Raw genomic sequence first — 24,255 nt, 5'->3', positions numbered from 1 at the left:
ATGGAGGAGGGGATAAGGTTCAGACAGTTCCACTTTGGCAAGGAGGTAGAAGGAAAACAGCTGAGCTTCTCAGCGCAGAGGGAGGAAGTACTGCAGAGCTAAGGAAAGTGGGTGGAAGAGAGTCAGAGTCCTTGTAACTTAGCCTCGGTCAGAAGACTGTAAAACAGTTGAACCTCTCAGAAGTCTCTGAGCTTTCTGGACTTTAATGGAAAAAAAGACAAGGTTGAATTAAGAAGCTCCCCAGTGACTCAGTGGCAAAAAATCTGCCTGCCAGTGCAAGAGATGTTGGTTCAATCTCTGGTTTGGGAAGACCCCCTGAAGAAGGAAATGGCAACCCACTCTAGTATTTGGCCTGGGAAATTCCATGGACAGAGGAACCTGGTGGGCTACAGTCCATGGGGTCGCACAGAACTTAGTGACTAAGCAGCAACAACATGATATTTACACTTTCACAAAAGGTGCTTGAGTATTTATTTGGTGATCAGGGAGAGGAGCTATACTTTCAAATTTTAAAAACCAAGTTTCAAATTAAAATGTATTTCCCATGATGGAGAAGAAATATCAATGTCCTAAGCACTGCCTAGCATGCTAGGATGTACCTGGTCTGCCCAGAGGCTTCTGTTCTCCTTACCCTGGCTTTGCAGCCAGCCCGGACGAAGTGGCTGCCCCTGATACCGCCCCTCTGTAATGTCACCCGCTCTTGAAATGGGAGGAGGACAGGTCTGGAGAGAAGCCCACAGTGCTTGGGATCATTCTGCTTGGGACAGCCCTGGGGACACCAGAGCTCACACTGCATCTGCCCAGGTGTCGTCCACTTTACGGGGACAAGATGCCCCCTTGTGGACACCGTGGACAGCTGATTATAAATTCCCATTTTAAAGCCAAAGCCACTGAGGCCTGGAGTGCTTCAGAAATTGTTTCAAAGGCACCCGGCCCATAGAGAGCAGCTTGGTATCTAAGACCCAGGTTTCCTGAGTCCCAGGCTGCAGCCAGGCTCACAACCTCACACTCTAAGAGGCTAGGCCTTACAGAGAATGCCCGCTTACCTGGGCCACCTGGTCTTCCCTCTCCTGCTGTGGGGTTAGCCTCAGGCCCTGACCACACACACAGACACACCCGTGGAAGGCCAGGCCACTTTCCCCACAGCATTTTCTGTTTTCATTTGTACCTAGAGATAAATGCTTTCTGAAAAACTTCCCTGTGGCCTCCCGGAATGAGGCCGATTAGGCTAAACCTATCTGGGTGCCAGCCCTGCCCTTCTGCCTTCCGCGGGGCGCCCCACACCCTGGACCCGCCAGGCGGCCCCATCAGTATCTCTCGCAGGCATACCCTGTTTGGCAGAGGCCGTATTTACAGTCTCAGGCTGCGGGAAATGAGATTGGGTGTCATACGGCAAGATTGGGACGGACCTCAGAGGAAGTGGGAGCTGTCCCCACTGGCAATTCAGACCCAGGGCCACTGGGGGGAGTTTGGGCCTGAAAGGTCCCCGGCCGGGTGGCTGGAGGCAGAAGAAGAGCCTTTTTCCATTCTACGGCAAGTCGTGTTCTGTCTGTCTATCTGCGTCTGACCTGGGAAACAGGCTAAGAAATCGCGTTTTGAAATAGTGGCAGCGCTAGAGACATGAAATAAATTGGGTGACAGGGAGACCACAGCAAAGGTATCTATCTTGATTCCCATTTTTAATTTAAACTTAATGGAAAACAGATTTTGCGTTTTGTGGTGCTCCCACCGGCTGCCTCAGATGTTCGGGCAAAGGTGATGGGTCCTGGCAATTAAGCGGGTGAAGTATTACCCCTTCCAGGCCGGGTCTGGCCGGTGAAGGAGAACAAAAGGCCAGGTTTCCCCAGACTCAGCCATCAGCCAGGCTGTTTCGAGCACAGAGCCTCCTTCCTCCTCCCTCCCCACCTGCACCCTCCAGCCAGAGCCATTGATGGCAGTGCAGAGAAAAGGGAGCCCAGCTTCAATAGGCTGGCGGGGTCTCTGCAAGGCGTGAGACAAAGCCTTTGGCGCTCAGACGGTCATTGTCTCGGCTGCAGGTGCCCCAGATGAAGACCAGGTCCGTTGTGGGGGGGCATGGGGCTGAAGAAAGCCCAATTGTTGGGCTCCCCACACCTGCAAGCTTCCCTCTGTTCATTTCCATCCTCTTTCAGATCCCAAACACTGTGCCAGTGACGGATGGACTCGACAATGGGAAATGATTTTGCCCTTGTGCTTTCACGTGGGGAAGCCTGTTCCATTAGCAGCAGCCCGTCTGTGCTTTCCAGGGCCCCCAGTACGTAGATAAACATGGGTGCCTTCATGCATGCATAAAGACATCAGCAGAGAAGGCAGCAAACGTTTTAATTAAAGTATTGAACAGAGAGAAGTGCAAAAATCATAAATGCACAAGTCAAGGAATTATCACAGTGTGAAGCCACTCACTCATATGAGCACCCCCCGGTCAAGGAGGAGGCTGGAAGCCCTGGTGTGTCCCCTTTCCATCAACCGCACCCCCCTTCTTTCCCCAAAGCAACCACTGTCCTGATTGCAGCACCTTAAGTGACTGCTGCCTGTCTCTTAGATTTAGCCTGGAGGCGGACTGAGAGCAGGTTTTGTAGATAGACCAGAATGGATAGCCTGTGTCTGGGGGTTGCTGACTGTGTGACCCTAGGCAGACTGCTTGACTTCTCTGAATGTTGATTCCCTCATCTGTATGAGGATTAAGTGAGAAAACAGAGAGAAAGCATCCGGCACAAGACAACAGAGCGTAGGCTTCCCTTCTCACTGCACAGCCTGTTTCCTCTGACCAGGTGGCGTTCACCACACACAGAAGGGTCCCCAAAGCAGGAGGGAGAATTCCCAAGCCACGGAGTGAGAGGCCAGGCTCCAGGGAGGACCTTTCTGCCTCTAAATGAATTTCTTTAAGGAAAGAGTGTGCCTTGCCACTCTCTGTAGCCTGAGGAACTGGCTAAATAAACTGGTTAAATAAAAACAGGAGGAGAGAAGGAAAAGTTGGTCCCTTGGGAAGGAGGTCAGACTCCTTGAATCAGCCCTCCACGGGCAGGCGGGCAGCCTCTCCTTCTAGAGGGGAAACTTGAACCAAGAACAGTCTTCAGGGTAGAATCCTTCTCCAGGGTTACCATGAAATATGTATTTCATGCAGGCTTTGCCGAGGTCAAACGACCCTTTCTGTAGGCTTTCTGGGAGTTTCCTGTGGAATTCACGTGTGCCCAAAGAAGAACTTTCACCAAGGGGAGAATTTAATAAATGCGGTTTATCTAAGCTTCGTGCTCTCTGCTGCATCTGCGCTAATGACTCAGGCAGTTCGGTCCTCTGAGACCATCATTTTTCTTTATTTGCTCCAGCCATGAGGTTTCCGCCCGAAGCAGAGAATGTCGGGGACAGAGAGGCAGACATTCTTGGTCTTACTCCGGAGACTGTTTTCGCTTCCCTCGGAACGTTTGCTTCCTTTCTGTAACCTCCTTCCAGTCGTGGAGGGTTACTTCTTATTGCAGCAGAACTCATTCATAACTCTAATTCCAGAGGACAAGACAAATGCCCAGTGAGCTCTTTTATAAAGAGTTTATTGTGTGTCATTATGGTGTCTGCAGGAGAAGGGATGTAAAAATAATCATGGTAGTGCCCAGCGTGCTTTGAACACTCATTGTGAGCCAAGGTCTGTTGCGAGCAGTTGCGTGTATTACTTCAGTTGGTTGTGTGTATTCAGTCTTCACAACAACCATATCAGGTAGGTGTTATTATTATCCTGTTTCATGGAGGAGGAGCCTGCGGCTTGGAGAGATGAGGTAGATTGATGGAGGTCACCAGGCTGGCAAGTGGTGAGAGGCAGGTCTGACTCTAACCTCTCATTCGCATAAAGATCTATATTAAATGAAGTGTAAAAATCACTTTGTGCTCGACTTCTTTGAGAATGGAATAACCAAATGCGTCCGGTTCTCGGATATTCCAGGCACGTGACTGCCTTCTTTCTAAAAGTATCTCCATCTAGCCGCACTTTGGCACAAAACTGTCTCAATCCCACCAGCATCCCTTCACTTTTTTTTTTTTTCTTCTTTTTTTTTTGCCTGGAACTGTTTCAGAGCTGAAAGGCATAGTCGCCTAAGCCCAGAGTCAGTGATTCTAGCCAGTTGGATGGTTCTTCCAAAATTCTCTTGGTCGCCCGGCCTGAAGGGCCCACAGCTTCTCTGAGGCACACAACCAAACGCCCACGGCTGGGTGAGGCAGGCGCTCCATTCCATGTCCCTTCCGTGACTTGAGGCTAAAAATAGGAATGTCTGGCAGTCCATTCCCTGCTCCGAGTCCTGGCACCTAAGTCTGTCCACTTGGTCCCAGGGATCAGGGAAAGGATTATTTAGAAAGACTTTTTAGCCTCCAGCACTCATATCCAGCCTCTCGTGTCTTTTGTAAAAACGGGTTCTAGCCCTCTGGATCAAACTTCAGAGCCTCAAGGCGGAGGGCAAAAATGCCTACATTTCCCAAAATAAAGCTCTTGGGCTTGCTGGAAACAGAGGAACAAGCCCAGTTTTAGGAATGGGCTCAGTTGCTCAGTCATGTCCAACTCTGCGACCCCATGGACTGTAGCCCTCCAGGCTTCTCCTGTCCATGGGGTTTCCCAGACAAGAATACTAGAGGGGGTTGCCATTTCCTACCCCATGGGATCTTTCTGACCCAGGGATCGAACTTGCCTCTCCGGCATTGGAAGACAGGTTCTTTACCACTAGTGCCACTGGGAAGCCTAGGTTTTCAGAAAGAGAGGAGAATTTATTTTACATGCTAGATAAGAGAAAACTAGAAAGTGCCCAGACTAGTGTTTGCTAAGAGTAGTTCTGCATGAACATTTAATTTTAAAAGATTGTATATCAGCAACCTTCAATGACAGGAAATTCAGTGTATTATGGCTTATGTCTAGTTGTGTTCTCTTAGACGTGAGTGAAGGGAGACAAAAGTTGCTCTGAGGAGCGCTGCCACCCTCACCCTATTCCCCGCTCCCAGCACTCCCTCCACCAACGTGACCATCCAAGCACCTCGCCCACATGTCAACCCAAAAGGACATCAGAGCAGGAAGGACCTGGCCAGGCCTCTCCTCCAGGGCATTGCAGCCGAATCTGGCTAGCACTTGCTCGTGGACAAAACAGAGAGATGTTGCACAGAGGTGGTATTTACTCTCTGGTCTTGATAAAACATTTGCCAATCCTTCTTGCAGTTCAAGATGAAGAAATCAGGGTGCAGACCAGTAAAGCCCCTCATTCACGGTCACACAGGGAGTCGGTTGCAGGACCAGAACACTGTCTGCAGCCGTGTGTCCCTGTTGGATTGTAGTGTGGCCCCAAGAACTCCAGATCCTTAATCATGGCCACTGCGAGGCCTTGTGTGTGACCCCGCCACGAGCATTCTGTCCTAGCTTCCTCGGACCCTGACTCCAGGAACCTGCGAGAGTCTTACGTGTTGGCCCCCCAAATGGCTGGCATTAACTTTTTCTCTCAAGGAGTCATCTGTCCCTCCATTCTCCCTGTCTCCTCCCCTCCCCTGTTCATTCTCATCCATCACATTTCCTGGTCTTGATCTCGGAAGTTTCTGGACACAACCTGATATTTCTGCTTTGCTTTTCAGGTTCACTGTTGGCCTATAACACGACCTCCCACACGGACCCGTCCTCACGGCTGAATGTCAAAGAAGGTGAGTGTGTTCTCTCAGGCACATAGAGTTGTAGACGTGTCCTCTGTACCAGTCCAGCACTGTCTGTGATGGGAAGACTGGGGTGGGGAACCTCAAGTGTGGGCCCCAAGTCTCTTGTCCACTCGGCTTTTTTAGAAGCCTAAGCTGATCCCCTTTGCGCTGCTCATTGCAAAAACATGACAGGGGTGTAAAATACCTTGTGATAATATCATAAAAATGTGATCTGAGGCTGTTACTCCATGAAATAAAGCTTGTTGCTCTTGGAAGGAAATGGATGCTACTCACTCTCAAAGCTGAAAGGCAGGGGCTTTCTCTGTTGAAGAAAATGAAGTGAAGATTTCGAGGATTCTTGCAATGTCACATTTTCAGGGGTTTTTTGGTAAGACATTTTAGCACTACCAATTCATTTTTAAAGTACTGACTTGAGGATATGGTCTAGTTTGCTTGGTTTGGTTTGGTTGAGAGAGAAAGAAAATCATCTCAGCAAATGGTTTTCGCTGGTGAGGGTTTTAGCAAACATTATAATACATTTCTTATCATCTATTTGTGAAACAGTGTTGTAGAGATTTCCTGTTCCAGATACTGTTAGATTCTGGGCGTTTAAACCAGTGAATAATTCATAGTACCTGGTTTAAGGGAGAAAAAAAATGTAAGTGAAAAGATATCTACCCGAGGCAAAAGAAAAATTTCATGGAGGAGTGGCATTTTGAGTGGGGCCTTGCAGAATGAGTAGGAGTATGATGAGCACTCTCTTCCTTGGCTCTCTCTCCTTTAATGCTTTTTCTTTAATGCACACCTGCCACATTGAATGAAGGCAGAAGTTGTCCATATTGGTTGCACGGAATTAGCACAGCATAATATTGCAGAGAAACATAAGGCTTTTCTGTGGGAAGAATCTTAGAGATCATTTAGTTCAAAATTGTCATGGAGGAAGCAGAGACCCAGTGAGCTCGGGTGTTTTGACCAAGTTCACACCTTTCTTCTATCACATGAGACTTCCTGTTTCCTGTTAACAATTTATAATCAGATGATGACCAGACAGTCTGTGGAGAAAGTATTCAGCATAATGAATCTGTTTGTGACCTTTCCTGGTTTTCTGCAACTTTCTTCACCTCCTACCCCACCCTGGGTAGGTCCTATTTATGCTGCTGTTTTCTTTCAAAATCAGAGTTACTGGCTTTTGCCATAAAAAACGTGAAGTCATATTGACTCATTGTACAGTCCAAGCCACATTTTATTAGGTGACCCACTTAACCATCGCGCTGCAGACATCCATAAAAGAAAAAATGTGCTGCAATGACAAACACATTAGACTGAGGTCAGAACACCTCTGGTTTACTTTGGGGAAATCACTTCATGCCCCGAACCTCAACTTCCTGTCAAGTAAAAGGGCAAAATTAAGCCAGTAAGAGGGCTTCCCTGGTAGCTCAGTGGTAAAGAATCTGCCAGCAATGCAGGAGCCTGGGATTCAATCCCTGGGTTGGGAAAATCCCTTGGAGAAGGGAATGGCAACCCACTCAGTATTCTTGCCTGGAGAATCCCATGGACAGCCCTGGCAGGCTATGGTTCATAGGGTCTCAAAACAGCTGGACATGACTGAAGCAACTGAGTACACACACACGCAAGCCAGTAAGAATCCTCCCTGACTGTGGAGTTATTGGATTTTAAGGCGATGACCCTGCATCCTCAGGTGAGGCTCTGCTTCCATCCAGGGTCCCCCCTCTGCTCTGATCTGGTTTGCTTACTGAGCTTTCATTTCACCTGCAGGTAGGGATCCACTTCTTGCAAGGAAGGAGGAAGGGAGAGAGGAAGGAAAGGGTGAAAAAAGGCAGGCAGGAGACCCCTGAAGTATCCGATATTGGACTTTAAGTACAGATTTCTGTTAAGAAGCAAGTGTGTCTGGGTTGAACTGATTATTATTGTGCTGGTTATTGACTCATGACTCCTGCAGGGATCTTAGCTCTCAGCCTGTCCTCTACCTGCACTACGCCCCTTCCTTTCCTGGGTCCTTTTCTGTGTGTACAGTGCTGTGCCGGGCTCTCTGGGGCTTCTGCAGGAGCTGCTCCTCTTCTGAAATGAATGAACTGCGGTCTCCAGGCAAGCAAGCGCTGTCAGACTCTCAGTCAGGTGGCGCTGGGCATTTATCTCCCAGCATTGGCCCTGGTCTCCAGAGAAGTCTGCGCTTTGCAGGTGCATCTTTTGTCCACCCGTAAAGCTTTCCACTTGAGATGTCTTGCTGCTCCAGCGGCTCCCCCCTCAAGAGGTGGTCCGAATCTGTCTAAACAGCCTATGGTCCACAAAACAAAAGTACATTAGCAAGACAAAGCTAGCCACACTCCTCGCTCCCTCCCTTTCACCCTCCACCCCACCCCTCTCTCTTCTGCTTTTCTCTAAGAGCAATCTTGAGTTCTTAAAATTTTAAATGGAAAAATAAAGGGAAGGCATGGTGCAACCTTAGCTCTGCCTTCTTTGAATAAGGCACACACACAGCCCCAAAAAAACCCAGAGCCCCTCAAGAGATCTGGAGCTCTGTGTGGTGTGTGTGTGTGTTTCACAAAGGACAGGTGCTGGCATCAAGCACAAAAGAAAGAAGTTGAGGAGGTGAACGCTTCTGTGAATGCTTCTGCACTGTGCTTATGCAGTGAGAATGGCTTTTTACTGTAAAATGGCGTAATCACCCTTCTAGCTTGTCTCTTGAAAACCGTTTTACTCTCTAAGGGTTATTGGTGCCCAGGAAGTAAGGCTAGCTTTTAAAAATCAATTTGTAACAGCCTTTAAGCTTTTTTTAAGTTTTTTTTTTTTTTTGATGTGGACCATTTGTAAAGTCTTTATTGAAATTGTTACAATTTTGCTTCTGTTGTTCATGTTCTGGTTTTTGGCCCCCAGGCAGGTGGGATCTTAGCTCCCCCACCAGGGATCAAACCTACATTCTCTGCATTGGTAGGCAAAGTCATAATCACTGGACCGTCAGGGAAGTCCCTAAGCTTTTTAAAATTAAATATTCTGTGGTCACAGATTGGACCCAGCTAGAACAGTTATGCTCTTTCTACCTGTTATCAAGGCTAATGCACTTAGAAAATAAATTAGAATGGAAGCAATTGTTGAGATGATAGCATCACTGACTCAATGGACATGAACTTGAGCAAACTCCAGGAGACAGTGAAGGACAGGGAAGCCTGGCGTGCTGCCGTCCATAGGGTCACAATGAGTCGGACATGACGCAGCTCCCAAACAACTGCAACAATTGCTACCCATTGGCAAGCACAGCCTCCACTGTCACCTGTACAGGGTTCTGCAGTGCCCCAGGCACTCTCACAAGCTTTGCCTCTGCTTTTAAGTCTGGCAATGTCCCGCGAGGTAGACAGAATCAGCCCTGTTTTTCAGACAGAGAAACTGAGGTTCAGGACTGTTAGTGGTTACTTGAAAGACACACAGATATTTAACAGCAGGACAAGGATTCAAACCCACGTTGTGGGATTCAGAATCCCTTGCTTCAGATCATCCTCGTGACAAACACAGCATTTCCCTTCTAGCTGGCTTTTCATGAAGCAGCACCTTGTCTAACAGTAGTGTGGGTGGAGACTTGAAGTTTTTCCATTATGTTTCTCTGTCCCTGCAGTTTTCTCACTGTCATCTCCAACCACATCCATGCATTGTCCTCTCTTCCCAAAAGTGACTTCATACAAAGCCCCTGCTTGGCCTGCTGTCTCGTCCTGACTGAGCAGAGAATGAGCTGGAGAACTTCGTAAAATAACTGATGCCCTAGGACAAATATTGTATGACGCCACTCACAGGAGGAACTTTAAGTCAACAAATTAATAGAGACTAGAGAAGTAGTAGGGTGGTTGCCAGGGGCTAGAAGGAGGGAAGAAAGGGGAGTTATTGTTTAATGGGCACACGGCGTTTCAGTTTGGAAAGATGAAAGAGTTCTGATCGTGATGATGGTTGGACAATGTGAATGTATTTAATGCCACTGGAATGTACACTGAAAGATGAGCAAAATGGTAAATTGTAACGTATGTTTTACCACAATGAAAACTGCAAGAACACATGAAAAGATGTTCAGCATTGCTAATTATTAGAGCAAGGAATATCTAAACCACAGTGAGGTACCTCCACACAACAGTCAGAGTGGTCATCATCAAAAAATCTACGTCTGCTGGACGGAATGTGGAGACAAGGAAACCCTCCTTCACTGTTGGTGGGAACATAAATTGTTGCAGCCACTGTGGAAAACAGTATGTAGGTTATTTAAAAACTAAATCCAGAGCTACCATATGATCCAGCAATCCCACTCCTGGGCATAAATCCAGAAAAGACAAGAACACTAATTTGAGAAGATATGCACACCCCAATGTTCATAGCATCACTATCTACAATAGCTAAGACAGGGAATCAACCCAAGTGCCCATCAACAGATGAATGGATAAAAAAGATGTGTTATATATACCATGGAATATTAGCTATTAAAAAAGAATGAAATAATGTCATTTGCAGCAACATGGATGGACCTAGAGATTATCCAACCAAGTGAAGTGAATCGGTCACAGAAAGACAAATATATGATATCACTTACATGTAGAATCTAAAAATAATATAAATGAATCTGTTTACAAAAAAGAAACTGATTCATAGGCATAGAAAACAAACTTGTGGTTACCAAAGGGGAAAGGGATAGATGAGGAGTATGAGATTAACAGATACATACCACTGTGTATAAAATAGCAACAGGAATTTACTGTATAATAATCCTAATTTATCCCTTCCCCTTTGGCAACCATAAGTTTGTTTTCTTTGCCTATGAATTATGTATATATATGTGTATATATATATATCTGTATGTATATAATCTGAATATATATTATATAACTGAAAAAAAATACTGGAAAAGTCAAAATAAAAAATGTTTTAAAATACTGATGCCCAGGTCCCAAACACAACTTACTGATTCAGAATCTCTAGGAGTGACAGGTGGGACTGGGAATTTTTTCAAGATCTCCAGGTTACTCTTAAACATGCAGCCGCAACTGAGCAGTGCTGTCCTCCAGGGCAGACATGAACCAGACAGAGGAAAGGGAGACCCATCTCCTTGCCACCCAGGTTTTCTTGGAAACACACTGGATGGTTGATCTTGATCTTTCCTGGCCCCAAACCAACCTTGAAAAGGAAGGGCAGGACCTCCTGTTGTACTTATGAAAAACAGGTTAACTTGACTACAGGAATATTTGTTCTGTTTCATCCTTGTCATTGATGAGGTTAATCTTTATTGATCTTGACCTGAGCTTTACCTGAGTCTATCACTTCAGCCCTCAGAAGCCTCCACTCCTCTGGTGGTCCACTGCTTTAGACTTCATGCTTCCAGTGCAGGAGGCGAGGGTTCGATCCCTGGTTGGGGAACTAGGATCTCACCTGCCACACAGCACAGCCAAAAAAAATTTTTTTTTTAATTATTAATTGGGATTGAAATTGGCAACCTGATTTTATCAGGAGGGCACTGGGGTTCTGGAAGTTAAATGGCTGTTTCGAGCACATAGTGACCAAGGGCTCGCTCAGCCTCATCCTTTGACCTCTGCGCCCAGGGGCGAGTGTGTCCATCCTGGATACAGGTCAGAGCAGCCCTGCCCTGGGCCTTCCCAGCGCACCCCTGATATGCTGGTTTGCATCCTAAACCCTCATGTCCTCAGCTTCTCATGCCGGATCCATTTAAATGCCTTTGACTCTCCAGAAGTCGGAGGATACTGAGCTCGTTGTTTATGAACTCCTGGAACTCATAAACCATAAGCCCAGCCCGTGGAGCCTGAGCCTCTACCCTCAGCCCGGGAAGCCTTTCAGGACCTGCTGTGGAATGCAAGCTGCTCCTCCTCCATGTGGGTCGCTGGCGGCCTGCAGAACAGCCCTGGCTTGCCGTCACCTGAGCTGATGGATAAAAAGTCTGTCTGCTCGCACGCTGAGTGTGGGAGAGAGAGGGGGAGAAAGCAGCCTTCCGTGTCCTTCAGAGTGAAGCGCCTAACCAGTGCTGAAGATCGTGCTAAGGAGAGCCCTGCTGGCTCAAGGAGATTTCCAGATGGTGGGGCCTGTGTTACAGCCAGCACCGCCATTCTGCAGGCCCTCATTGTTTGCTGAGCATTTGCAGGTCTATAATCTCATTTGCCCCTCTCACCCTCCATCCCCGTGAGCTGGCAGCGCTGGTATTATTATCACCCTGGATCTGCAGATCATGGAACCTAGGCACAGAGAGGTTACAGGGTTCATTTGAAGTCACCGACGTCTCGGGACAGAGCAGGACTCAAACATACGTCCCTACTGTTCTTTCCTCCCTCTGGTCTGCTTTTCATCTCAGCATTCAAGCATCTGACGTCTTTTTAAAAAATTTATTTTATTGAAGTATCCTTGATTTACAATGTTGTGTTAATTTCTGCTGTATAGCATCGTGACTCAGTTATACACATTTATACAATCTTTTTCGTCTTTCCCATTACGATTCATCACAGAACATTGAATATAGTTCCCTGTGCAATATGGAAGGACCTTGTTGGTTATCCATTCTTTATGTAATAGTTTGCATCAAGCATCTGACATTTTAAACATTTTTTAATTGATGCTTTTGATTTCCCCAAAGCAGGTATTCATCTCATATTTCAGCCTTATAGTATATTGGTGTAAAACTCAGGCTCTGGGCTCAAGCTAGGTAAACTTGGTCAAGTCAATTACTTTTTTCTACCTCAGTTTCCTCATGCCTAGAAAATCCCATGGATGGAGGAGCCTGATAGGCTGCAGTCCGTGGGGTCGCTAAGGGTTGGACTCGACTGAGTGACTTCACTTTCCCTTTTCCCTTTCATGCATTGGAGAAGGAAATGGCAACCCCCTCCAGTGTTCTTGCCTGGAGAATCCCAGGGACGGGGGAGCCTGGTGGGCTGCCGTCTGTGGGGTCTCACAGAGTCAGACACGACTGAAGTGACTTAGCAGCAGCAGCAGCAGCAGATTGAGGACAGTCTTAAGGCCCCTTCAGGGGTGATATCACATGCATAAATCTCTTACCCGGTGTCTGACACAGCAGTAAGTGTTCAATGTCTTAGCTCCATGAATTACAGTAGTAATTGGTAGTATTATCACAAAATCATTAGAATACTCTTGCAGGTTTACTACCTATTGACATAATGCCCAGGGTTGGAAGGACACCATATCAGATGGCATGGGAACACTGTAGATAAGATGGACAAGTTGTTTAAAATCTCAGCAGGGATATTTGCATGTGGAACGATTAAGGAATAATATGAAACTGCTTTAATCAAATGGAAAAATGCATGCGACCTACAGGAAGTTCCCTAAGAGTAATGAAGAGTTGGAAAATCATTCAGTGTTAAAGTGGACCATTCACTCTGAACCTTGCATGGGACAGAGGCAGTGGGAGGCTGGAGAAGGCGTGGGTCCCCCCACGACCACACGAAGGGTGAAGAGCTTCACCCGGGACCTCAGTCAGAACTCGTGCCCTCCTCCGCCCAGCCACACATCTCTTCATTTATTAAGAACCCACTTTGTATGGAATGCCAGCCTGAGCCTCAGAAATGTGGTACCCAGCCAGCTACCCTCAAGGGGTTGTAGCAGAGACAGATGGGCCAGTAAGTCAATGTTGTGTGTTGTTATGGCTGATACAACACCACGTCTCACCACTTCCCCCTGCATTTTCAGCCCCTATGGGGTGTCCTTGATGATTTAATGATAGAGATCGTAGTGAAAGATGGGAGAAGATCTGGAAGGACCCAGCATGGTGGTGCTGGAGATGGGTATTAAAGAAGAGAAGGTGGGCATCAGAGACACCAGTCAGCCCATCAGGGTCTGTCCTGTGTGGGGGCTGCGTGTGCACGGGCTGGGTTTGGGGGACAAGACCCAGTGCTTTCCCCTAGTGCTCCTCAGTGTGCCCCGTGGGAGCGCCGAGGTCCAGGTTAGTGATGGGTGCACGATAGGGGAGGCTTGGGGGGGATTCTCAGTGGTGTTCATGAAACCGATAGACAGGTACAGTCTTGCTCTGTGAGAAGGAAGCTTAGCAAAGGAACCAGGAGTTTGCTTCAAAGTAGTTGGGGCGGAGAGGGGGCATGGGTAAATGCGGGGCAGAGCTGAAGTCAGGCCGGCCGAGAGTTCATGCCTGTTAAAGCTGAAGGGCCCTCCCCGGTGCAATACATCTTTCTCTCTGCTTTCCTACACCTTTGACATTTTCCGTGATTTAAAAGATGCCGCAAGAAGTTGTGCTTTGATGGAGAAGGTGTGGATGCACGCAGAGTGTTGATTCCTATGCCCTGTGTGTGTGGCTGTGAACAAGCGTAGCAGGTTAGGGGTTCAGCGCAGGGGGCGGGGTCGAGGCAGCATCCTCGAGTCTAGGCGGGGTGAGTGTGTGTTTGGCGGGGCCTCGGGCCTGTGTGCATTGCCCTGCACAGGGTTGGTCTGGAACACGTGTGCCTGAAGGAAAAGGCCAGTAATGCTGTGAGGTCATGGGCTGTTATTTTTAGGGAGTAAATAACATCTCTCATGGAGCAGGTTATGCGGCTCCACAGGCTCTGTCTGTGTCCGCTAACGTGCACTTAAAACGTGAGGGTATCGAGGCCTCCCGGGAGGGCCTGTTAAGAACTTTGTCATTATATGTTTTCCCTTTATGATGAAATAGCCCTAATCCATTTTTAGCAAGGATGATTGCTGAGTGCGTGTGTGTGTGAGTGTGTGCTGTTTCTGCGTCCAAAGGCAAGATTTATGATTCTAGAACAGACGGTAGCTTGCTCTCTCTTTTATTTTTTTAAAATTGTTTTCCTTTGAAATTCCAGAGTTAATGTTTTGTCTACTTTCGATCTGACCCTCTTTGGAGAGCTGCATGTTGTGTGTGTGTATGTGTGAGTGTGTATTTTCACCAGAGAGAGATTGAGAGAGGGAGAAGGAGAGAGAGACAGTTGGAAACAAAGAATCTTTGTCTGTAAGCTGGAGCAGGCAGGAAACCCCAGTCCCCAGAGACCTGAGCCAGCCAGCCCTGTCCTGGAGTCAGACTCCAGCTCTCTGAATTCAATTTGACAGCTTGTCTGGGACACTTTCTAAGTAACCATTACCCTTCCTTTCTCTGAGTAAAAGAACTGTTATTTTGTTCCGTGGGTGTGCTGTGTGTGCCGTTATCACATGTGTGGGTTCCACAGCGACTAAGACACGCTTTCTCTAAAATGATTGGAAACACTTAGCCCGTTTCCTCAGACAAATGTAAATTTGTTTCAGGATAATGAAGCAAGCAACTTTCTGTGTCACACCATCGCTGTTAGAGGCAGGTAGAGACGGATTTCGCTGGGGCGTTTTTAGTTCCAGCTAAGGCAGGAACCCACTTACTTGAAGGAGCTTCTCCATCTCAGGAATAATTCTAATTGTGCACATTTTATTCCTTTAAAGATTTTTTTTTTGAAACGAACATAGAAACAAAGATACCTTCTGATGAACATTCCCTTCTGTTTCTGTTTGGTTGATTAATTGATGACTTTTAAAGAAATCCACCGTCATAGGTCTCTCTCACCTCAGAGAACAATTCCAAGGTAGGTGCATGTCATCCCTGAGCCCTGGGGGTGGGGAGCCAGGCAGGCACAACTGGATAACCGCCGGGGGTACAGCAGGCACTGCTGTCCTGTCTCCCCCAGTTGCTCACATCAGTTGACTTTGCCACAATCGCCTGATGGATTGTGAGGCTAAACCCACCTTCTCCAGGGTGTGTATGTTTGCAGGCCATGTAGGTCCAGCCATGCAGGATGGCCAGACGCGTCATCTAGTATGGCCAAAGTCAATTCAGGGTCTAGGGCCTGACAGCTTGGCCAGCAAAAGTCTTGCACACTCAAGTTCTGACCACCCCCCCCCCCCCGCAATTGTATCCTTCAAATGTGAATGGATTCCTGTCTAGACTATTTTCAAACTGAACTTTGAGTGTTTCCTGTTCTCGCTTTGCCTGGTATACTTTCCTTGGTTGCCTCACCCCCACCAAATCCACACTCTATGAGCTCCACTCACTCTTGACGGCCCAGGTCAGATGATGTCTCCTCAGCCACCCCTGCCCCATGGCACCTTGCTTGTGCCCACTGTCCTCCCAGGACAGCATCCCGATAGTCTGTCCAGCAGACTTTGGTCTTGTAAGTCTTGAAGCATCTTGTAGGCAGGGACTGTGCCTTAGAAAAGGCCGTGGGATGGATGGATGGATGGGTCAATGATGAATGGGTGAGTGGATGGATGGATGGGTCAGTGATGAATGGATGGATGGGTAGATGGATGAATGGATGGATGAAAATTATAGACAAAGGGCCTTAAACTACTCCCCAAGAGCTTACTGTAAAACTCACCCTTTGTGATGTTTCTAAAGAAAAGAGTGAAGTTCTGGCCTCAGTCATTGACGAGCTCAACTCAGGACTGCCTTCCCTTCTCTGTTTGCCATAATTTCCCCTTCATTTGACTCCAACATGATTCCTTCCAGGCAGAAATAGAGGGAGGAGCTTACTGAGAACCGATTTCAGTCACAAGGTGATGGCTCCATGTCACCCTTTTGCCCCATTTTTTATTGGCCCCTTGGAGGCCCTTCAGATCTGGGTCCTCTTGCTATGGGTGCTGATGAGAAAGAGGCCAAGGGCAGAATCAGAACAAGGGGAAGTCATGTTGCAGGAAAGGTTAACTCCTGCTCATTCAGACCTCCTTTCCTGACCTTTATTATCACCCCTCCCCTTGCCCCATGACTATGACAGCTGCTGTTCACTGAGGGCTTGTGCTAAGAGCTCTTCTGTTCACTTCATCTTTACACTTCATAATCACCTTATGTAGTTGGTACAGTTATTATTAGGACTTCTCTGATGACCCAGTGAGTAAAGAATCCATCTGCAATGTAGGAGACATAGGTTCAACCCCTGGGTTGAAAAGATCCCCTGGAGAAGGAAATAGCAACCCACTCCAGTTTTCTTGACTGGGAAATCCCATGGACAGAGGAGCCTGGTGGACTGTGGTCCAAAAGGTCACAAAGAGTTGGACACGACCGAGCGACTAAGCACACACACAATTATTCTTCCCATTTTGCACATGAGAAAACTGAGGCACAGATAGATTAAGCCCAAATCACAAAGCCTAGTAGGAATCAAAGCAGAATGGAGCCCATTTCCAGAGTTCCCTCCCCACCCAGCAGTGACAGGCTCTATGGCTGTGTCTCCCTGTTCCATCCTCCACCCCATAGAATGGCCCATATTTTTCAGGAAGCTGATGTCATCTAGTTGTTAAGATGATATGATGAGATTCACTGATATCCACTATCCCCCCCCAAATTAGGACCCTCACTTGGGTACTCAGATCTTGCATTTCCAGTAGCGTATTAGATGGCCTCACAGATGTTCTTTTCATTACTGTGCTTGATAATTTACACAGCCTTACACATTTTATGTGTGTTTAATATGACATTTTTAAAAATCAGAGAGGACTTCCCTGGTGGTCCAGTGGTTAAGAATCCCCCTTCTAATGCCTGGGACATGGGTTCGATCCCTGGTCCAGGAAGATTCCACAAACCTCAGATCAGCTAAGCCCATGTACCTCAACTACTGAGCCCACGCTCTATAGCCTGCACTAGAAACCGCCACAGTGAGAAGCCCATGCACTGCAACTAGAGAGAAAGCCCTCCCACAGCGACAGAAACCCAGTGCAGCCAAAAAAACTAAATAAAAAAAAATATTTTTTTTAAATCAAAGAGGAAAAGAAGAGATTTAGAAAATGAAAAGCTATCTCTGTTGATCAAGGAGTGCAGTAAACTTCAAAGAAATAAGGATAGTGGATGTTCGTTTGATAAGTCTAGTTGTGAAATTTCCTCAGTTACAGGAGTTAACCAAGGCCTTGACCCATGGCTTTCCAGGAGAAGGAAAGGTGTCGGCATCACCTGGGCCATTTTAAAGACAGAAGCCGCCTGCCCCAGCATCCTAGACCACACCCGCTTCTCAGTCCATAGGCATCCTTGGCGAGAATTGGAGGTTGGAGGCGAGGTTGGAGCTGAGTGTTCCCACTGCTTCTCAAATCCTCTCCCACTCCATCACCCCGCCACCGACCCAGGCTTTACTTGAATACTTAATGGAGATGCAACGTGTTTTCGTTGCTCTGTATCAACATCATTCCGCAGCATTGTTTTCTCCTCATCCCTGTGCCCGCAGGCATTCCGGCGGCCCCTGATACCGTTCTGGGATGCTTAGAAATGCACACTTTGGCCCTCCTGCCCCCACCCGGCTTGGGCTTATATGTTGTAGTCCTGTCTGTCAAAGCTGCTCCTACTTGCTCCCTGGAGAAATCGAGAATCTGATAGGCACCACCTTGCCGTGCAACATGAGTGAAGGTGACAGTGAAGGCATGAGCCCTGATGCGTTTTAATAAAAATGCTCTCAGTACACCTCAGGACGGGGAAAGAGGCGTGAGGCTGTGGGAAAGGTATTTGGGGCCACCTTGACCTCCGGAGCACCCTTCCAACTGGGCTCAGCCTGAAAACTGCTCCGCCCACCCCTGCGGACGTGGTGCCCAGTGGGCGGGGCGCAGCACCACTCAGTCCCGCCCACTTCTCAGGCGTTTCACACTTACCGAGTGGGCCGTTTGGGTTTTGCATTTCCAATTCATCTCCAGACTCGTAACTGTTACTATTTTAAACCTCCCATCTCTACCAGGTTTCACTTTGACTCAGATGTGTCATCCCATTCCAGATAGCAGAGCTAAGACTCAAAATGAAATTGGCCTGGGTTGATGTCACTCCATTTCCGTGACCACGGGGTCTTGGTTTGTAATAGAAACTAGAAGTGACCGCTGTTGCCTCTGTTGAGGAGTCGGGTCCCAGGGTCCTTTGGAAAGAAAAGCCGAGGTCCACAAGTGCTCCAGATAACCCACTGGTGGACACCTCCACATAGAACATTCTAAGTGCCTTTGTTTTTGCAAAATACACTGATTTAGAAATTGCAACAGTTGTTTGGAGGGACAGTAGTTACTGAAAAGGATTTAAAAGGCACTTGTTTATTCTCATGCTCATAAACCAAATTTCTCTCTCTCAAGAAAGAAGCTTGTCAACCAACACAACATTGTAACAACTTTTTTTAGTATTTAAATTTTAAAAATAGGAAAAAAAAATGAAGCTTCTCTTATGCCAGACAGAGGTGAAGGGACTTGGGAAATCTAGTGAAAAGCCAAGGCAAAGATAGCATCATTTGTTATTTAATTGTAAAAACTTTCCCAAATTCTTTTTAAAGATGTAACAACGAACCCTCTTCAGAAAAGTCCATGTCTAAGATAATAAATAATTATTTCTTGTGCAACATCCTTTTGGGAGAAGCTGACATCTTTGAGGAAGAAATGCTATAGTTAGAAACACTAACCAGGACCCACATGAGCTTCTCCCCTCCAGCCTCAGGGATCTGTAAGCAATCACACGTGAGGATCAATAAAAAGTTTAACATGCCGCTGATGAAGTTCAAATTCCTGTGTTAGGCAGCGAGTGGCAAATTAATTGGAGTTACTACTTTATCAAAATCCAACACATCCTTCAAGACCTAACTCAAGTTCCATCCTCTTCAAGATAATTTTTTCTTTATTCGCAAAGACTACATGCAATCACTTCTCAGGATTCTGCCTTACTCACAAGCCATATGTGGACCTAACTACCATGTTAAGGTAACTACAGATTACTTTGTCATCTCTAATTCTGAGTTTTGTTCTTTATCCCTTTTCCCAGCCCTGTAGATATTCAGTAAATAGCATTGACAGTTGATGGATACACTGGGGAGGGAAAATCTGGTTTGTCAATTTAATTAAATATATACTCCATGCTTCTGCTTCCCTAAACAAAGAACCAGAATAAATTAGCCTTTTTGACACGGGAAAGATTAACTTATTTCCACGGAATAAAACTCTGGAAAATAATAGCAGCTATAATCTTAAATGATACTTTGGAGTGTAGAAAGCATTTTCACATGCATGATCTCATTTATTCTCAAAAGAACTCTGGGAGGATTAAATAAGCCATTTGCTTCGCTAAATTCTTAAATTTTAGGAGAGTCATTTCTCCCCTGTTACAGATAGGTGGACTGAGAGGTTCAGAGAGACTGTCACCTGCCTGAGTTCACACAGCCGGTAACTGGCAGAGATGGAAAGCAACCCGAGAAGTTCTGAAGCCTCGTGTAGAGTTCCTTCCATGGCAATGAACTGTTTCCCTAACAGGAATGAGTTAAAGAGGAATCATGGAATTCCTTCCCATGAAGATCCCTAAGAGTCCTTAATTACATCACACGTGACCTTAGACGCAATAAGATTTAGGCATCCCTCTTCCAAAGAGATGAAAATTGTTCTCACTCTTAACTTTGAAAACTGTTTGAGCTTCCAAAGTCTTTGGCCTGCCTGTAAAAAGAATGATCCATCCTGCCCAATATCCTGGAGGAGTTTAGAGAAAGGCAGTTTTTTCTGCTGTGAGTCATACTTTCAATTTCTCTTAAAATTCTTATATGGTCGCATATGCTTTCTCTCAGGCTTTGGGCCTCCAGGCCTGTGCTAATTTGCATGTCTGGTTTAGATAATGTCTGAAGTCCATTCCAGCCTGAAAAGAAGCCTCAGATTCTATTATGTAAGTGAGACCACACTCCACCTGCCCTGAGCTCATGGTTCTTTGTCTTTAACTCCTGTGCTTTTTTTTTTTCTTTAATATTTATTCGTTTGGCTGCATCAGGTCTTAGTTGTGGCATGCCGGATCTTTAGCTGCCACTTTTATTTGCAGCACAAGGAATCTTTTTTAGTTACAGCATTCAAACACTTAGTTGTGGCATGTGGGATCTAGTTCCCTGACCAGGGATCGAACCCATGACCCCTGCATTGGAAGCTCGGAGTCTCAGCCACTGGACCACCAGGCAAAACCTAATCCCTGTGCTTCTGATATGTGAATGCAGAACACAGAGGTGGGGGTGTTCTGGGGCTCATGGGCTAGCCACACAGATTGAGTGTTCCATTGAGGAGGACTCACTTGTCTCTTTCTCATTCACGGTGACCCCAGAGAAATGCCCTTTCCTGCAGTCCACTTTCAGTTCAATTCAGTTCAGTCGCTCAGTCATGTCCGACTCTTTGCAACCTCATGAATCACAGCACGCCAGGTCTCCCTGTCCATCACCAACTCCCGGAGTTCACTCAAACTCATGTCCATCGAGTCGGTGATGCCATCCAGCCATCTCATTCTCTGTCGTCCCCGTCTCCTCCCGCCCCCAATCCCTCCCAGCATCAGAGTCTTTTCCAGCGAGTCAACTCGTCGCATGAGGTGACCAAAGTATTGGAGTTTCAGCTTTGGCATCAGTCCTTCCAATGAACACCCAGGATTGATCTCCTTTAGAATGGACTGGTTGGATCTCCTTGCAGTCCAAGGGACTCTCAAGAGTCTTCTCCAGTGCCACAGTTCACTTTAGACGTGGCTCAAAAGAAAGGCATAGGAAGTGTGGGATTTTTTCTTTGTTTAAATGGCTTTCCTATGTCAGTATGAGTCTGGGACCATAGATCTGACAATACTTTGATTCTAAATATGCAAAAATTTGTGAACTCTTTAATTGTTGTGTTGAGTTGCTAAGTCATATCCGACTCTTTGTGACCCCATGGACTGCAGCACACCAGGCTCTCCTGTCCTTTACTATCTCCCTGCTGCTGCTGCTGCTAAGTCACTTCATTCGTGTCTGACTCTGTGCGACCCCATAGACGGCAGCCCACCAGGCTTCCCCATCCCTGGGATTCTCTAGGGAAGAACACTGGAGTGGGTTGCCATTTCCTTCTCCAATGCATGAAAGTGAAATCACTCAGTCGTGTCCAAATCTTCACGACCCCATGGACTGCAGCCTACCAGGCTCCTCCGTCCATGGGATATTCAGGCAAGAGTACTGGAGTGGGGTGCCATTGCCTTTTCCGCTATCTCCCTGAGTTTGCTCAAATTCATGTCCGTTGAGTCAATGATGCTGTATAACCATCTCATTCTCTGCCAACCCCTTCTTCTCTTGCCTTCAGTCTTTCCCAGCATCAGGGTCTTTTCCAGCGACCCTTCACATTAGGTGGCCAGAATCTAATAGAGTAGACTTATTTCGCCTTTTACTATCTCTCATGCAAACATACAAAAGATACTATTGAGTTTTTTAGCTAATTTTTTTTCATCTTCTATCAAAAATTAATTCTCACCATCTAAAGAAAACTCCCAAAGAAAGGCAATGCCGAAGAATGCTCAAACTACTGCACAATTGCACTCATCTCACACGCTAGTAAAGTCATGCTCAAAATTCTCCAAGCCAGGCTTCAGCAATATGTGAACCGTGAACTCCCAGATGTTCAAGCTGGTTTTAGAAAAGGCAGAGGCACCAGAGATCAAATTTCCAACATCCCCTGGATCATGGAAAAGCAAGAGAGTTCCAGAAAAACATCTATTTCTGCTTCATTGACTACACCAAAGCCTTTGACTGTGTAGATCACAACAAACTGTGGAAAATTCTGAAAGAGATGGGAATACCCGACCACCTGACCTGCCTCTTGAGAAACCTGTATGCAGGTCAGGAAGCAACAGTTAGAACTGGACATGGAACAACAGACTGGTTCCAAATAGGAAAAGGAGTATGTCAAGGTTGTGTACTGTCACCGTGCTTATTTAACTTATATGCAGAGTACATCATGAGGAATGCTGGGCTGGAAGAAGCACAAGCTGGAATCAAGATTGCCGGGAGAAATATCAATAACCTCAGATATGCAGATGACACCACCCTGGTGGCAGGAAGTGAAGAGGAACTAAAATTCCTCTTAATGAAAGTGAAAGAGGAGAGTGAAAAGGTTGGCTTGAAGCTCAACATTCAGAAAACAAAGATCACGGCATCTGGTCCCATCACTTCATGGTAGATAGATGGGGAAACAGTGACAGACTTTATTTTTCTGGGCTCCAAAATCACTGCAGATGCTGATAGCAGCCATGAAATTAAAAGACGCTTACTCCTTGGAAGGAAATTTATGACCAACCTAGACAGCATATTAAAAAGCAAAGACATTACTTTGCCAACAAAAGTCTGTCTAGTTAAGGCTATGGTTTTTCCCGTGGTCATGTATGGATGTGAGAGTTGGACTGTAAAGAAAGCTGAGCACCGAAGAATTGATGCTTTTGAACTGTGGTGCTGGAGAAGACTCTTGAGAATCCCTTGGACTGCAAGAAGATCAAACCAGTCCATCCTAAGGGAGATCAATCCTGGGTGTTCATTGGAAGGACTGATGCTGAAGCTGAAACTCTGGTACTTTGGACACCTGATGTGAAGAGCTGACCATTTGAAAAGACCGTGATGCTGGGAGGGATTGGGGGCAGGAGGAGAAGGGGACGACAGATGATGAGATGGTTGGATGGCATCATCGACTCGATGGACATGGGTTTGAGTGAACTCCAGGAGTTGGTGATGGACAGGGAGGCCTGGCGTGCTGCAGTTCATGGGGTCGCAGAGATCGGACACTACTGAGCGACTGAACTGAACTGAGCTTATGGCTCAGCTAGTAAAGAATCTGCCTGCAATGAAGGAGACCTAGTTTCAATCCCTGGGTTGGGAAGATCCCCTGGAGAAGGGAAAGGCTACCCACTCCAGTATTCTGGCTCAAAGAATTCCATGGACTGTATAGTCCATGGGGTCGCAAAGAGTTGGACAGGACTGAGCGACTTTCACTTCACTGATGGCTCAGTGGGTAAAGAATTTGCCTGCAGTGCAGAAGATACAGGAGACTTGGGTTCAATCCCTGGGTTGAGATGATCCCCTGGAGGGAGAAATCGCAATCTACTCCAGTATTCTTGGCTGGGAAATCCCATGAACAGAGGAGCCTGGCGGGCTCCAGTCCATGGGATCACAAAGAGTCAGACACAACTGAAGGACTAAGCACAGCGAAGCACTATGTGTTTTGAATGTCAGCTCCCAGAGCAAGGTTGTGTGTCCGGCCACCGATGCATTCTCCAGACACTGAAGAGGGTCCGGCACCATAATACACATTCACTAAACCATTGCTGAATGAATAAATGTTTGTGGACTATGAGATATCAGCTAGGCCCAATAGCTCATGCTGGAAGAGAAGAGGAACCTGGGGTGGGAAAGGAAAACCAGGTGATAAAATACAGTCCTTCCCTTCCCAAAGATGCTCACCAAGCAAGAGGCATAAGTGCACCAAGAATCACAGCAAGAGGCTGAACAAAACGAGGGTGATAACCACGAGACCCTCACCAGTGAGCCTTTGCAGAACTTTGGGAGGAAAAGATGCAAAAATTGAGTCATGCATCCCCTACAGGACTGTGTCCCGAATAGTCAGGGAGAGTGAGGGCGATCCCCCCAAGGAAGCAGATGGGAGAGCATCAGATCCGGGCTCTCAGGGGGTCCAGGGGGCTGAACACAGATGGCCACTCATTCATCTCAAGCCTGATACCTAAGTGAGCAACCGGTTAGGTTTTATTGTTCTGACCTGGAATTGTCTTAAACCTGAGGCAGATTTGACCCAAGAAGTCTGCAATTTAGTGGCGTCTACACTGCCTAACATAGAGGGGAGTTC

General features: G+C 46.8%; 1 protein-coding gene across 3 annotated transcripts in view; it reads left to right on the top strand.

The window, feature by feature from the left end:
* Window positions 1-24,255, top strand: part of FLI1 (Fli-1 proto-oncogene, ETS transcription factor) — a 129,295-nt gene that overhangs the window by 87,125 nt on the left and 17,915 nt on the right. For all 3 annotated transcript variants that reach the window (XM_055415888.2, XM_055415885.2, XM_088832135.1), the window contains exon 5: window positions 5,611-5,676. In XM_055415888.2, the coding sequence (XP_055271863.2) occupies window positions 5,611-5,676 (66 nt within the window). The remainder of the gene's footprint in view (window positions 1-5,610; window positions 5,677-24,255) is intronic.

This window comes from Moschus berezovskii, chromosome 25, assembly GCF_049115385.1.
Source record: "Moschus berezovskii isolate FMDL1 chromosome 25, NW_MosBer_1.0, whole genome shotgun sequence".
NCBI classification, from domain to species: domain Eukaryota; kingdom Metazoa; phylum Chordata; class Mammalia; order Artiodactyla; family Moschidae; genus Moschus; species Moschus berezovskii.
The sequence above is the reverse complement of the archived record's forward strand: the minus strand, read 5'-3'. Positions and strand labels throughout refer to the sequence as shown.